The sequence below is a fragment of the Scyliorhinus torazame genome, chromosome 13, assembly GCF_047496885.1.
Source record: "Scyliorhinus torazame isolate Kashiwa2021f chromosome 13, sScyTor2.1, whole genome shotgun sequence".
Lineage (NCBI taxonomy): Eukaryota > Metazoa > Chordata > Chondrichthyes > Carcharhiniformes > Scyliorhinidae > Scyliorhinus > Scyliorhinus torazame.
In genome coordinates, this window is record NC_092719.1 from 25,610,587 (window position 1) to 25,626,181 (window position 15,595).

Sequence of the window (15,595 nt, forward strand, 5' to 3'; positions counted from 1 at the left end):
AACCGCTCCGGCCGGAACAGCAGCCGCGGCCAGGGATTCCGGCTGGAGAGAAACGTTCCCATCCCCACCTCACATTCACCTCCTCCCGCTTATCATTCTGCGGAAGATTTCTCATCATCACTTCAGATCCTTACATTTCTACTTATATTTGACAAATCAATTTTTCCAGCACAACACTGTTGACATTTCAATAGCAATCTACGTATTTTTTAATTCATGGCTAGGACGTGGGCTTCGCTCCTGCGGTCATCATATATTGACCCCCCCCCCCCCCCCCCCCCATTTTGACTGCTGCAGATCAGGTGGTGTGGGTAAAACAGCCATAGTGCTGCTTTGGTGGAGACAGTTTGAAGGGCGAGATGATTCCATGTTAGGATGGTGCGTGTCTTGGAGGGGAACCTGCAGGCAGTGGCGTTCCCATGGATCAGCTACCTTTGCCCTTCTCCCTCGGAGAGGTTGCAGGTTTAGAAAGTGCTGTCAAAGGAGCCTTGGCAAGTTGCTGCTGTGCATCATGTAGACGGTGCAGAATTCCGGACTCTGGCTGGAGCGGTCATCACATGGCTACCTACCTTCAAGTGCCCCTCTCCCAGGCTCCTCCGTTTGGTCACCAGACCTTGATTTGTTATGTTGTAGGTGTAACATAAGCGGCTTCCTTGTGGTGCAATTGACAAAGGAAGGTTCAGACGTGGAGATAACTTCAACACGTTTATTAAACTATTTACACTTCTATTACTCGGGTTCGACACTACTGCTAATCCTACTATAGCTACCCAGACTGACTAACCAGCTGCTGCAATCCACGTGGTGGGTCTAATATTGAATCAACGTCGGATTCAATACGGGGGTCGCAAATGTGAAACACGTCTAGTTGCGGTTCGGATTTGGTACTGGGATAGCCTCCCAAGGTGAAAGGTTCGTCCGAGTCATTGTCTTCTAGGACCATATCATCACTGTTTGCGTCGGAGCTGGCATTGGGCTCGCGAGGTCCAGAGAACATGTAAAGGTCGGTATCGAAGTATTCAAGGTCGGAATCATCGTTTTGGGCGTAGGTAACTGCTTGTTCCTCGGAGGTTAATTTCATTTCCTGGTTCAATTTGAGGCATTGTGCTGTCATTCCAGGTGAAGGAAGGTTGTTCTACAGCTTTAAAAGATTTTTTCTTTGATTTGGAACGTTTCCCCTTTAAATGGCATGGTTCGGGGCCTCTGACGTTATGACGCGTGACGTAGCGCGTAGGAAGCGATTGCGCAAATCGCTGTTCCTGTACCGATGGCCGTTTTCGTGATTGCGCATGCGCGGCATCTCGCGCATGCGCAAACGGACCTTCCCGTTCTGCGTGCCTCTCGCGCATCTGTGCAAGTGCAGATCCTTTAGAAAGATGGTCGCCGGCCAAAATCGTTCTCTGCTCCGGGATCTCGGCCTCGTGGTGAGTACTGGCGCTTCTCTTACCTTTTCTTGCTGGTTGGAGTGTGTTTTCCTCACAGTATTTGCCGAATTTGTCCAGGACTGCCTGGAAGTTGCTCCTGTTTTGCCCCTTGGAGAACTTGAATTTTTAAAAGATTTCTTCTGCTCTGGCACCGGCGATGGTGAGGAGAAGCTCTGTCTTTTCAGCATCGGCCAGGTCTTCTAGTTCGGCTTCTACCAGGAAGAATTCAAACTTTTGCCGGAATGTCCACCAGTTTCCGCGGAGATCGCCGTGGCACTGGAGCTGCTGCGGAACCCGGATCTCGAACATCTTGCCTGGGTATCGTTGCTGGTTGTCACTGTACGCTGAGGTATGGCTATATGGATTGAAACAGTTCACCCCTGGTATCATGATTTGTTATGTTGTAGGTGTAACATAAGCAGCTTCCTTGTGGTGCACTTGACAAAGGAAGTTTCAGACGTGGAGATAACTTCAACACGTTTATTAAACTATTTACACTTCTATTACTCGGGTTCGACACTACTGCTAACCCTACTATTGCTACCCAGACTGACTAACCAGCTGCTGCAATCCACGTGGTGGGTCTAATATTGAATCAACCCTGTGTCTGTACTCACTGACTGTCTCCACTGGAAAGATGCGGATCATGTGTGTGGTGTCCTTTATATATGGGTTGGTGTAATGCCCCCCTGTGGTCGTGTCACCTCCTTGTGTATCGTGAATGTCCATTGGTCGTATCCTATCTGATCTATTGGTTGAGTGTGTGTGTGTGATGTTTCTGGTGCTCCCTCTAGTGTCTAGCTAGCCTACATGCATTTACATTGATGCACATCACCACATCCCCCCTTTTTTATATGTTCATATTTTCTGTACACTAAGAAAATTGAACAAATAACAGGTAGCTCAGGTAAGGTATATACAAGTCATGAGAACAGTGATTAAACAATGAGTCCAAAAACCATCAATCATCAAAAAACCATCAATCATCATGGTCAAATGTCTCTTGGTTATGAACGCCATCAACGTCCCTGTACCACAGGAACCAAGAAGTGGTCAAATCACTTCGCTGTCTGTTTTGGAGTCCCTTTCTTTTTTCGATGTTTGTGATGGTGCTGTCGGGTGGCATCTTGTAGCTGATAAGGTGTTGACGTTGAAGAGGTACCATCAACAGTATCATTAGAGGTCATGGATGTGCCATATGTTGAAGTTGGATAAGACAGTACATCCTGGTTCTGGCCACATCCTGTTCTGGAAGAGTGATCCTGCTGAGAACCGTTGAAGCTTGTCAATCTGGAAACGGAATTGCTGCTCGCATAAATACCTGGTGATGGTATGAAACTAGAACCTTGCATCTGATAGGAATATGCCGCCCGCCAGGCTGGGGTGCAGCAAATCCTGGGCTGTAACTAAGGCATCCAGTATGTAGTGCAGATTGCGCTTGCGGTAGTCCTCCTTCGGTCTTGGTTCCATTAGTGGGCAATCCGTAGTGCTGGCCTGTTTGAGAATATGCTGCATAGACTGCTGGCTGCTGCATGCCTGAATACTGGGTTTGTCCTGCATGAGCTGTCATTGGCTGCACTGCTGGTGTGGAAAAAATGTGTGGATATAGCTGTGGTGAATATTGGTGTATTCCTCTTGGACTGTAGCCACTGCTTGCTATTACTGGCCCAGTGTAATTGTTAAGTGATCCATCTCCTGTCGTTGTGGCATCTGCTGTCACGCTGAGCGTGCCATCACTGAGGTTGTGGCACTCCCTGTCTGGAGTAAAGTCCGGCTTACATGAATCAAGAGTCGGCGTTCGGGTGCTCCCCATCTGGAGTCTGGTCTGTTTTAACTGAGTCAGTGTTGGTTTGTTGATGCTCCCCGTCCGGAGTCTTAGCAGATTCACTGGAGTCAGCTGAGATTTCTTGAAGCTGCACGTCTGGAGTCGGAACATGCAGGAATGCATTGACTTGTGGAGAGGTTTGAGCGAATGAGAATGGAAGTATCGTGGTGTCACCGGAGTCACCAGTGGTCTCACAGTGATCGTCGAGTGCCTCTGTACACGCTAGCTGAGGTCTGTCACTTTGCACATCTTGCATGGGAAGTGGGATGCTGTCGTCACTCGTCTCACATACCGTGGGTAGATCCTCAGTAGCTGCTTGTTGTTCACTTGGGTTAGGTAAATTGTCACAAGTCTTCATCTGGTGGCGCAAACACTGTGGGTGGACTGTCATTGTCTTGCCGTTGTCCTTCATTTGGGCTTGGACTGTCATCGTCGCTTTGTTCTTCACTGTAGCATGATAGACCGTCATGGTCGTCCTTCTGTGCACTGGAGCGTGGTAGACTGTCATAGTCTTCTTGATGTTTGCTTGAGCAGGGCAGACTTGCATCATCTGCTGCTAGTTGGTCAGAGGAGGTTGCTAGACCCTCATGGTCTTGTCCTGCAAGGACTGCGCATCGGAGCCTTGCGTTGCTTCTATCGTGGAGGCTGTCCACGAGCTCGCTGCGGAGGCTTGTGACACTGGAGTCACGTCTTGTGTGTGCAAGGACTGCGCTCTGGAGTCTTGCGTTTCTACAATTGTGGAGTCTGTCCACGAGCTCGCTGTGGAGACTGGTGACACTGGAGTCACTTCTTGTTCATGTAAGGACTGCATGTCTTCTTTCGTAGAGTCGGGAACCCTGAGCGGTGCGTGGACCACGCCCTGTGTGGCAGCAGGCCGCTCTCTGTTGGCTTGTACCGCTCTCTGTCTCTTGGTTTCAGGCTGCAGCATCATCCTGCACTCACGAGTTGGGATGTCATATCTGCTGGGCTGAAGATCCTCAAATCCGAAGAACGAATCCGCGTCTACGTCGGATTCAATACGGGGTCGCCAATGTGCAACACGTCTAGTTGCGGTTCGGATTTGGTACTGGGGTAGCCTCCCAAGGTGAAAGGTTCGTCCGAGTCATTGTCTTCTAGGACCATATCATCACTGTTTGCGTCGGAGCTGGCATTGGGCTCGCGAGGTCCAGAGAACATGTAAAGGTCGGTATCGAAGTATTCAAGGTCGGAATCATCGTTTTGGGCGTAGGTAACTGCTTGTTCCTCGGAGGTTAATTTCATTTCCTGGTTCAATTTGAGGCATTGTGCTGTCATTCCAGGTGAAGGAAGGTTGTTTTACAGCTTTAAAAGATTTTTTCTTTGATTTGGAACGTTTCCCCTTTAAATGGCATGGTTCGGGGCCTCTGACGTTATGACGCGTGACGTAGCGCGTAGGAAGCGATTGCGCAAATCGCTGTTCCTGTACCGATGGCCGTTTTCGTGATTGCGCATGCGCGGCATCTCGCGCATGCGCAAACGGACCTTCCCGTTCTGCGTGCCTCTCGCGCATCTGTGCAAGTGCAGATCCTTTAGAAAGATGGTCGCCGACCAAAATCGTTCTCTGCTCCGGGATCTCGGCCTCGTGGTGAGTACTGGCGCTTCTCTTACCTTTTCTTGCTGGTTGGAGTGTGTTTTCCTCACAGTATTTGCCGAATTTGTCCAGGACTGCCTGGAAGTTGCTCCTGTTTTGCCCCTTGGAGAACTTGAATTTTTAAAAGATTTCTTCTGCTCTGGCACCGGCGATGGTGAGGAGAAGCTCTGTCTTTTCAGCATCGGCCAGGTCTTCTAGTTCGGCTTCTACCAGGAAGAATTCAAACTTTTGCCGGAATGTCCACCAGTTTCCGCGGAGATCGCCGTGGCACTGGAGCTGCTGCGGAACCCGGATCTCGAACATCTTGCCTGGGTATCGTTGCTGGTTGTCACTGTACGCTGAGGAATGGCTATATGGATTGAAACAGTTCACCCCTGGTATCATGATTTGTTATGTTGTAGGTGTAACATAAGCAGCTTCCTTGTGGTGCACTTGACAAAGGAAGTTTCAGACGTGGAGATAACTTCAACACGTTTATTAAACTATTTACACTTCTATTACTCGGGTTCGACACTACTGCTAATCCTACTATTGCTACCCAGACTGACTAACCAGCTGCTGCAATCCACGTGGTGGGTCTAATATTGAATCAACCCTGTGTCTGTACTCACTGACTGTCTCCACTGGAAAGAGGCGGATCATGTGTGTGGTGTCCTTTATGGGTTGGTGTAATGCCCCCCTGTGGTCGTGTCACCTCCTTGTGTATCGTGAATGTCCATTGGTCGTATCCTATCTAACCGATCTATTGGTTGAGTGTGTGTGTGATGTTTCTGGTGCTCCCCTTTCTGGTGCTCCCTCTAGTGTCTAGCTCGCCTACATGCATTTACATTGATGCACATCACCACAGCTCTGTCGAGCACAGTCTCACAAATAGGAGAATCCTAAGGGAGGAGATAACTTACCAGCTGGTGTAATGAACCATTTTTCTTAAAATATCTTCTTAAAATCTCCCAAATTTTAGCAAAGTCATAGACCCCTCCCACCCGGCTTACTCACTCTTCCAACTTCTTCCATCGGGCAGGAGATACAAAAGTCTGTGAACATGTATGGACGGATTCAAAAACAGCTTCTTCCCTGCTGTTACCAGACTTCTAAATGACCCTTTTATGGACTGACCTGATTAATACTCCTACTGTATGCTTCACCCGATTCCAGTGTCTATGTATTTGCATTGTGTTGCCCTATTATGTATTTTCGTTTTATTTAATTTTCATGTACTAAATGATCTGTTCGAGCTGCTCGCAGAAAAATACTTTTCACTGTACCTTGGTACACATGACAATAAACAAATCCAAGATTGCTTTCAATCATCACTGGGAGATAGACTGTTTCCAGTAGAGTCCCAGCCAATCCGAGAGGGTTTGCAACCTTGCAACTTATGAGGTGAGATTTGGTACCAAATGAGTTACGGCTCACACCATTTATGCAAGACTCTTAATATATTACTGGAAGATCATTGATGGGACTGCTCACAAAAGATGCTAAAGCTTAATGGAAATTATATATGGCACTCATAAGCACATGCTACAGAGAAACAAAGATAGATACAAAAAAGGAAGAGTAATAGAACAACACCCTTTAGACTTATCTTTCCCTTATTAGAGTTGGCAGAGAGAGAAAGAAACATTCGACACAAAAGAGAAAAGCAAGCTTCTATTATGCAGCTTTCTAGTCTCAGTCATGGCTCAATGGGTCGCAGTCTCACATTTCAGAGGGTTGTGCGTTCAAGTCACAATCCAAAGGCTTGAGCAGATCATCCAGAGTAACACTCTGAATGGAGTACTGAAGGAGTGCTGCACTGTCAGAGGTGTACTTTTGATATATTAAACCTCAACTCCATTTCTCCTCTCAAGTAAAATATCCCATGGCATTATTCAAAGTGCAGGAGAGTTCTCCCCAGCTTTATGGCCAATCTTTACCCTGAACCAACATCATTAAAACATATTATTTGGCCCTGCTATTGTGGAAACGTGCTGTGCACAAAGTATCTGTCATATTTCCTTACACTATCACAGTGCACTTTGTACGGCTTAATTGGCTGTGAAATGCTTTGGGATGTCCAGAATGTAAAAGCCATTATATAATTGCAAGTTATTTCCTTTTTTACAACACAAACTTGAGCAGAAAAGTTCTATTTGAGATTGGGGAACTAATGTGATCCGGAATATCAACAGATTGTTGCGATCCCAGCTGATGTTAATAATGGATAAGTCAGATCCCAAGATGGAACCCGGCTTGCTAGATCCTAACCTTTTTTTTTGAAAAGGGATGCGGACTGCCAATTACATAATAATAAAATATTTATTAAACAATGAAAGATTAAACTATAATACACTACTCCTTCACCCCAGCTATAACCTTTAGTTATATACAGATTCAAAGGATAACACAGATTACAAAAATATATCTTACACTCAACTCTAATGTTCCCAGTTAAACACAGTCCATGTAAAGTAATAGGCAAACTGATCAGACACACCACATTCAAAACCAATACAACCTCTGTAGATTTCTCATCAAATCCCCCCCAGATGCTTGTTACACTGTGAACCAACTGCTCTCACTGAAACTCTGGCTTTCACACAAAGATTTCCAAACTCCATTCTTAAAGAACATACTTTGGAATCTTCTCCCACACAAGGCGTTCTCTCAAATGCCTTCACCAAGGATTCAACCTCTCCTTTTATATGCCTCTGCCTTGGATCACCACATGCATTCAAACTTCCATACAATCTCTCAGGTCCCCAGCCATGCCAACAGAACCCAATTGCTTCACAGCCTGTATTAAGGTGCCACCAACCTTAGGACAATCTTGGATGTCTGGCTTCTCGCTAGCCAATGCCTCCCGGTCTGCACCTTAACTGGCAATCTTTCTCAGCACCTTTCTTTAACTTCAATGAACAGTACCTTTTCAGATTCCGTTTTTAAAAAAATTTTATTGGGGGTTTTCTTTTATAAACAATGAAAATAGAAATACACAAGTCTGTTCAAGCACATTACAGTTAAGAAAAGTCCGGCATTGTAGTTAGCCTCCAATACTCCATCCCCTTGCTCTCCCAACCCCCCTCCCCCTATTATCATATAATATGTTTTCTTTATTGGTTTGTATTGTCGTACATAGTAGGGTTGTATGGTGACTCACATTACATTCTGGTAGGTTATAACCCCCCCCCACCCCAGCGTGGGTATGGTCAGCCTATGTGTCTCTTTATTTTCTCTCCCCGTCCCCACTCCCTACCTCTCCCTTTTCGTTCCTGTTTGTGGTCCGTCTGTAGGCCTTTTGCTCTTTTGGTTGTTGGCTACAAACAGGTCCTGGAACAGGTTGGTGAATGGCCTCCACGCCTTGTGGAAGCCCTCTTCCAACCCCCGGATAGCAAATTTGATTTTCTCCAGTTGGAGAAATTCCAACAGGTCTGCAGCTTTGGGTGGTACTGCTGATCGCCAGCCGAACAGGATTCTTCGGCAGGCGATTAAAAGGCTAGGATGTCAGTCCACTCTCCATAAAAAGCTCTGGCTGGTCCAATACCCCGAAGACTGCCACTTTTGGGCCCGGCTCCACCCTCACTCCCACAACCTTGGACATTGCCTCTGCCTTGAAGAAGGAAGTCTGACAACACCAGGTTAAAGTCAGGTTTCTTTCAAATCACTATCTTTCGGAGCACTGCTCCTTCCTCAGGTGAATGAAGAGGTAGATTCCAGAAACATATATAGACAAAGGCAATTATGCAAGACAATGCTTTGAATGTGAGCATTTGCAGGTAATTAAGTCTTTACAGATCCAGAGAGAGGGGTAATCCCAGGTTAAAGAGGTGTGAATTGTCTCAAGCCAGGGCAGTTGCTAGGATTTCACAAGCCCAGGCCAGGTGGTGGGGGGTGAATGTAATGCGACATGAATCCAAGGTCCCGGTTGAGGCCATACTCATGTGTGCGGAACTTGGCTATAGGTTTCTGTTCGGTGATTCTGCGTTGTCGCGCGTCCTGAAGGCCGCCTTGGAGAACGCTTACCCGGAGATCAGAGGCTGAATGCCCTTGACTGCTGAAGTGTTCCCCGACTGGAAGGGAACATTCCTGCCTGGCGATTGTCGCGTGATGTCCGTTCATCCGTTGTCACAGTGTCTGCATGGTCTCGCCAATGTGCCACGCTTCGGGACATCCTTTCCTGCAGCATATGAGGTAGACAACATTGGCCGAGTCGCACGAGTATGTACCGCGTACCTGGTGGTTGGTGTTCTCACGTGTAATGGTGGTACCTATGTCGATGATCTGGCACGTCTTGCAGAGATTGCTATGGCAGGGCTGTGTGGTGTGGCATCAAAGTCCATATCGCAATAACAGGTTTATGCTTGACTTGAGTGCTTTTGCAGTCAGTATGGATTCCAGCCAGGGTTTCAAGAGGCAGTTTCTGTTCCTGGCCCCTGTCTATCTTCTCAGCCTGTTTTCAGTACCACAATGGAAAAGTTTCTATGTGTGGTAGCGAGCGGAAATTGCTCAATGCAACAAAGCCATCACCAGTATCAAATGCCAATTGGTCCACTAAACAAAGCCACACAGGCTTCACACCGCAAATGATCGTCCCACAGCTGATTCGCCGGCGCGCACCGCCAGCTCCCAACTAACAAGGGGGAGGTGCAGTTTAAACTGATCCCGCAGAGCAAACCCCACACAGCTCACAGCCATGCCACGATTCGGGGATGCCGGTCTGGCCAGAACATTGGACGTTGTCGAGTCTAGGGGGGATGCCCTGTTCCAGGGCTCAGAGGGTTAACTACAGAGTGGTCAGTGTCACGTGGGAGGAAATGGCAGTGGCCGTCAGCTTGGGGAGCGTCACCAGGAGGACTGGCACCCAGTGCCGTAAGAAGATCAACGACTTCCACCGAGCAGCACAGGTGAGTTGGCATTGGGCCCCGGACTGCCTCCTGCGATACAGGCTGTCCGTCACATGTTCAAAGGACCAGTGACACCTGTACACCTTGGACCACCACCGGCCTCCCCCTCTGGTCCCTCCCTGGCCTGATGGATGGCCAGGTCCTCTGGCTATGGGGTGGGGCCCTACACATGGGCAATCGCCTCGAGCCTCTTTCGAGGCTGCTGCTGCCTTTTTCTGTGGCTGGCTGCCTGGCCTGCCAGCAGCACCACGAGGGCAGTCCAAGATATCATCCATCCCGTGTATTATCTGTAAGGAATTGGAGAGGGTGAGAGACAGACAACCAGGGGTGTCTTCCACCCAGGACCCTCACCCTCTGGTCGCGGAAATATCCCGGATACTGGCACTCAGCCTCTGGGTGTTTGGATGTTGGCTGCTGCATCCATGGTGTTGCTTCCTTCAGAGTTCAGGCACAGTGTCCAGGCTCACGGTCATGTTTGCCTAACTCTCACATACGACATGCGTCTACTTAGAGGAATCCACTTGGGAGCTGTGAAATGCTCACTTTCCTACTACTGCCAATTCCCTATTAGCAATAGCCTTCAGCCGGGCGGCCTAACGGCGCCACAGTGAGTGGGAGTTATGGGTGGTCAGTGGGACAGACAGGCAGGAGTTGGAGATACCCCCGTTATGGGTACACATGATCCAGACAGTGGCATCGCAGACCCGCAAGCTTTGTGGGAAACCCCCCCCCCCCCCCTAGCCCAGCCCCCTCCCCCCCGAGCAATAGCAGCCCACCCTGACTGACCCGCCGACCGAGGCCGCCCCTCATGTGGGCAGCAACCTCAGTGCCCCTGGGCTCATTGCCCGGGGAGCGAAGATGGCTACTTACCCCCTCGGATCCCCACGGCAGCCATTCCGCCAGTTTCTGGTGTACTGATCGGTGCCCGCGTGACCACTTGCTGGGGAGCTGGTTAGATCACGAGAGGCAGTTAGATAGGGGGTCGTTCCCGTTAATTGTTTGGAGATTGGTTTAAAGTGGTGATTATTGGTTTCTTGCGGGATTCGGATCTCACCAATGGGGACGGGCCGGTTAGATCAAAAACCGATCGGCGCCCGGCACGTTTCCTGATTTTGGCTTCTCCCGTGATCTAACGGCCGAGCTCGCGCTTACATCGCGCCCATAAATTACTTAAACTATCTCTATTTCCAAATAAGATTAAAACTGGACAAAGGCCGCGCAGAAAGAAATGACATTGATGTGAGGCATAAATATGGCTTCAAAGAATTGAAAAAAAACACAAGATTTTCCTTGTGCCGTTTAGGACATGGAAAATATACAATGACTCAGACACTCCAATGCCTAAGGGATGGAGATGGAGTACATGTGACTTGAAGGAAATGAATGTAAAGGGGAAACAGCAAAATGGTGGATCAGGCTGTAGGAAACCATTATCCGAAATAGGCTCCCTGTTTCAGGTTTTTCACTCTGCTTCAGGTCTGTGATCTCACTGTAAATGTGATGCACTCCGTGACAACTATTATGACACCTCCACCTGCTGTTGTCTCATTAATTAAGTCAATCTGGGTCCCCCGTACTGATATGCAGTTGGTCCCCGTTGGATGTAGCCTGATCCAATCAGGAGGTCTTTGATTCCTGGTGTCTGCAATCCTTCCAAGTGCGAGCCTCGGCTGCCAATTACAGGAGTGACGGCAGAGCTGAAATGGAAGCCTTCATGCAGAACCGGTCCAACAGGTGCCCGACAGAAGAGTCGTAACTCAGGAAGGAAATCAGCCCGAGGATCAAGGAGGAAGGAAAGGAGTGAAGATGAATCAGTCGGCACAATACGGACGCAATTTCTTCACAGGTATAACACAAGCCATTGATTCTGGCACTGGATCTGCAAGACCGAGCCCTGCACAGCTTGGGGTGGAAGGTGGATCTCTACACAAGCTCCTGCGGTCCCAGGAATACAACCTCTTTGCTCAGTCCGCCGTCTTCGAAAGTGATTTTATTCAGGTACAAAGAATGAGACAAGAATCTACAATATGAAACAGGCTACACGAAGCACTTGCAAGGTCCTTGGTGAAAGGCCTTCGACCTGAAAGGGTGACTCCATTTCTCCTCCCACTGATGCTGTCAGATCTGCTGAATTACCCCGGCACTTTTTGTTTATATTTAACATTTCCAGCATCTTTCCAGTGTTTTCCTCTTGTGCACGGAACAAGTGTGAGCCGCCGCTCAGTGGGTAGCATTTATGTCTCAAGATCGTGGGTTCAAATCCAACTGGAGCACAACATTTAGGCTGATTCTCCAGTGATTCAGAGGGAATCAGAGGTCCCTGTCTTTTGGATGAGATTAAAACTGTGGCCACCACGCCCCCCCCCCCCCCCCCCCCCCCTCACCTGTCCTCTGGTAAACATCACACTATTCCAAATAAGAACAGGAGAGTTCTCAATAGTTATCTTTCGTCTCAATAGTTATCCCTCTCCCTACATCACTAAAAACATTGGTCATTATCACATTGATGTTTCCCAAGTTATACCGCAGCTTATACATACTTCACTGGGTGTAAATGTTCTGAGTTTATGCAAGGTGCTATATAAATGCAAGTTCTTTCTGTATTAATTCGAGATTGGCAATATGGCATAATAAAATTGATTACATTTTTAAACTACAGAATATGAATGGCTGGGAATCTACTGTGTCCGTTGCACAGATTCCTGTCACTTTTGGGAAACAGGGGGCTGAAATCACGGAAAGCGATTGGATGGGGAATAGATTGCGATGCCAAAATAAATAAATAAATAAATAAATAATCGCTTATTGTCACAAGGGGCTGGTTTAGCACAGCTGGCTTGTAATGCAGAACAATGCCAGCAACGCGGGTTCAATTCCCGTACCGGCCTCCCCAAAAAGGCGCCGGAATGTGGCAACTAGAGGCTTTTCACAGTAACTTCATTGAAGCCTACTTGTGACAATAAGCGATTATTAGTATTATTTAAGTAGGCTTCAATGAAGTTACTGTGAAAAGCCCCTAGTTGCCACATTCCGGCGTCTGTTCGGGGAGGCCAATATAGGAATTGAACTCGCGCTGCTGGCATTGTTCTGCATTGCAAGCCAGCTGTTTAGCCCACTGTGCTAAACCAGCCCCTAAAGCAGCCACCAAAATAACGGCAGGCGGCGATCTGACAGTAAATCGCAATTCTCCGTTGCCTCGACAGCGGCGCCAGTGCGTTCTGGAAATCAAATCAAGTACAGTAAACACCATTTGCATAGCACTAGCGGGCCTGACCCAATATTCTCCGGGGCCTCCGCGATTCACTGTGTCCGATGGTCCGAGTTTCTGCCGGCGCGGTACATTTATGCTCTTAAAAACTGTGAAACTGGCATTGTGGCTGATGAGGGAGTGAGAGATAGGATATCGAGAGACACAACCAGGGGCTGCTGAGCCAGACACTGGCCTGGGGGCCTGGGGGGGGGGGGGGGGGGGCGGGGAGGCCAGGTGGCCAGGGTGACCACCCCCCTGACCGCCCCCCCCCCCCCCCATGGGACAGGACGGTGTCCAGTTACGCACCGGCACTGGCGCGGTCTGCAAGGCAGCTATCTACCCCACTGACCACCCACCTTGGCCCCTGGTTTTGCAGTGACACCGGCCATATGGGTGTCCCCACCATACACCACACCCCACCCTCCACCATACCCCACCCCAACCGGCCGCCACCCACCAGCGGGATATCAGGCAGCCCACCCAGGGTAACGGCCACTGTAGCCCCTAGGGCAGTGCCAACCGACGGTACCCCTAGCATCAGGGATCGGAATCAGGGCCAGAGGTTCGGGATGGGGGTAGGGACATGTGGGGGCAGAGCCCGCAGTGCCAACTGGGGCCACCATGTAACCCAGAGGAACTGGTTGGGCACAAGTACACACCATGCTAACATGTCGGCCTTTCACCCCTGCAGACAATGGCTATTGGAATTCAACCAGCAATGGTGGCCTTCCTGCTTTTCGCCGCAGCCCTGAGGGATGCCCTGTAGCTGTACGAGTTGGCGCTGCTGGCTGCAGCAGCAGAGCGTGCCGCACAGGGACAGGAGGCATTCACTGAGGATGGAGAGCCGGCCGCCCAACAGGCCGAGGAGGAGGTGCCAAGTAGGCGCCACATGGGGCCTCGTGTCTACCGAGAGCTCCTGTCATTCAAGGATCTGCTGGACCGGGCATGCCGAATACTCCGGCTGAGCAGGGGGACAGTGCGACTAATCTACCAGATCATGGCACCCCTGGTACTGCAGGGGTATTGAGGAGGGCACCCGCACTGGTGGCCGTCAAGATGATGGTTGCCCTGAACTCTTACGCCACGGGGTCCTTCCAGTCACCGAGTGGGGACCTGTCCGGAATCTCACAGACCTCGATGCACAGGTGCCTCCGCGTCGTCACAGCAGCCCTACACGCTCAGGCGGCTCAATACATCCATTTGAAAGTGGACCGAGCCCACCAGGATGCCCGAGCAGCAGGGTTCGCCCCCATCACCAACATGTCCTAGGTCTAGGGGATGATTGACGGGATGCATGTCCCCCTACAAGCACCTGCAGATGACAGGCCGTTCTACACAAACTGAAAGGAGTTCCACTCGATGAACGTGCAGCTGATATGTGACCACCAGCTGCGCCTTATGCACGTCTACATCAGATATCCGGGCAGTGTGCACACCTTCATCCTGGCACACTCGACGATTCCTGACATGTTCGAGACGCCCCCGCGGCTGGGGGTTGGCACCTGAGTGACAGGGGTTATCCACTGCCGGCCATGGATGATGACGCCTATCCGTAGGTCACAGATCAACATGGAGACCCGCTACAACGACACACATACAGCGGCCAAGTCCGTGATCGAACGGTGCTTCGGTCCTGAAGATGCAGGTCAGGTGTCTGGACTCCAGTACAATGCTGAGAGGGGCGCCCACATCATGGCGGCCTGCTGCATCCTCCACAATATTGCGCAGCAGAGGGGTGATGTGCTGGAGGGGGAGGCCTTGTCCGACGGGGAGGATGCGGGGGAGGGCGAGTAAGGGCAGGACAGGGGGCCCAGGCACGCACTGGAAGCCGCACTATGTGTGCACCTGGGCTCAGACGTTTTGATCGCCTCCGAGGTGCTGCGGGAGGCACCGTCAAGGGCACCACCACCTCCTCCTCCCTCAGGGTATGCAATGGCCCCCAGGCTACTCCATGGGACAGGGGTGCAAGTGGAGCTATTCCCTGAGGATCCCCTGTCACCTGAAGCTGCCAGTCCTGGAGTCCCGCTCTGGTCTTGACCATGGTGCACAAGGAGTGGACCATCGCCAGCTGGGCCTGTGCCACCACCTTCTAGGTTTGTGTTACATAGGAGCTGGTTTAGCACAGTGGGTTAAGCAGCTGGCTTGTAATGCAGAACCAGGCCAGCAGCATGGGTTCAAATCCCTTACTGGCCTCCCCGAACAGGCGCCGGAATGTGGCGACTGGGGGCTTTTCACAGTAACTTCATTGAAGCCTACTTGTGACAATAAGCGATTATTATTATTATTATTACTTCAGCCAGTGACTACACCATCTCCTTCTGGGACTGAGCCAACTCCCTCTGTGTCTGTGCCACGCGGCCAGCACCTGGGCAATGCCGCCGATGTTCCCAGCCATGGCCCGCTGTGACTGGGCCACGCTCAGGAGCGCCGCCCTGATTTCCATGTGGGTCTCGCACATGGCTGCCTGTGAGGCGGCAACCCTGCCCTGGGCCTCGGCCACCGCCTGCACAGAATGCCGCAGGCCTTGGACATGCTGATCCTTAGCCAAAACCGGAGCCCTCAATGCCTCCACCGCGGACACCACCCGTGCAGTGTTGGTCT

General features: G+C 50.2%; 1 protein-coding gene across 2 annotated transcripts in view; it reads left to right on the forward strand.

The window, feature by feature from the left end:
- Positions 1-11,353: 11,353 nt before the first annotated feature.
- LOC140387901 (Golgi-associated RAB2 interactor protein 1A-like) overlaps positions 11,354-15,595 on the forward strand; it is a 59,505-nt gene continuing 55,263 nt past the window's right edge. For both annotated transcript variants that reach the window (XM_072471191.1, XM_072471192.1), the window contains exon 1: positions 11,354-11,742. In XM_072471191.1, coding sequence (XP_072327292.1) covers positions 11,551-11,742 — 192 coding nt within the window. In that variant the 5' untranslated portion in view covers positions 11,354-11,550. The remainder of the gene's footprint in view (positions 11,743-15,595) is intronic.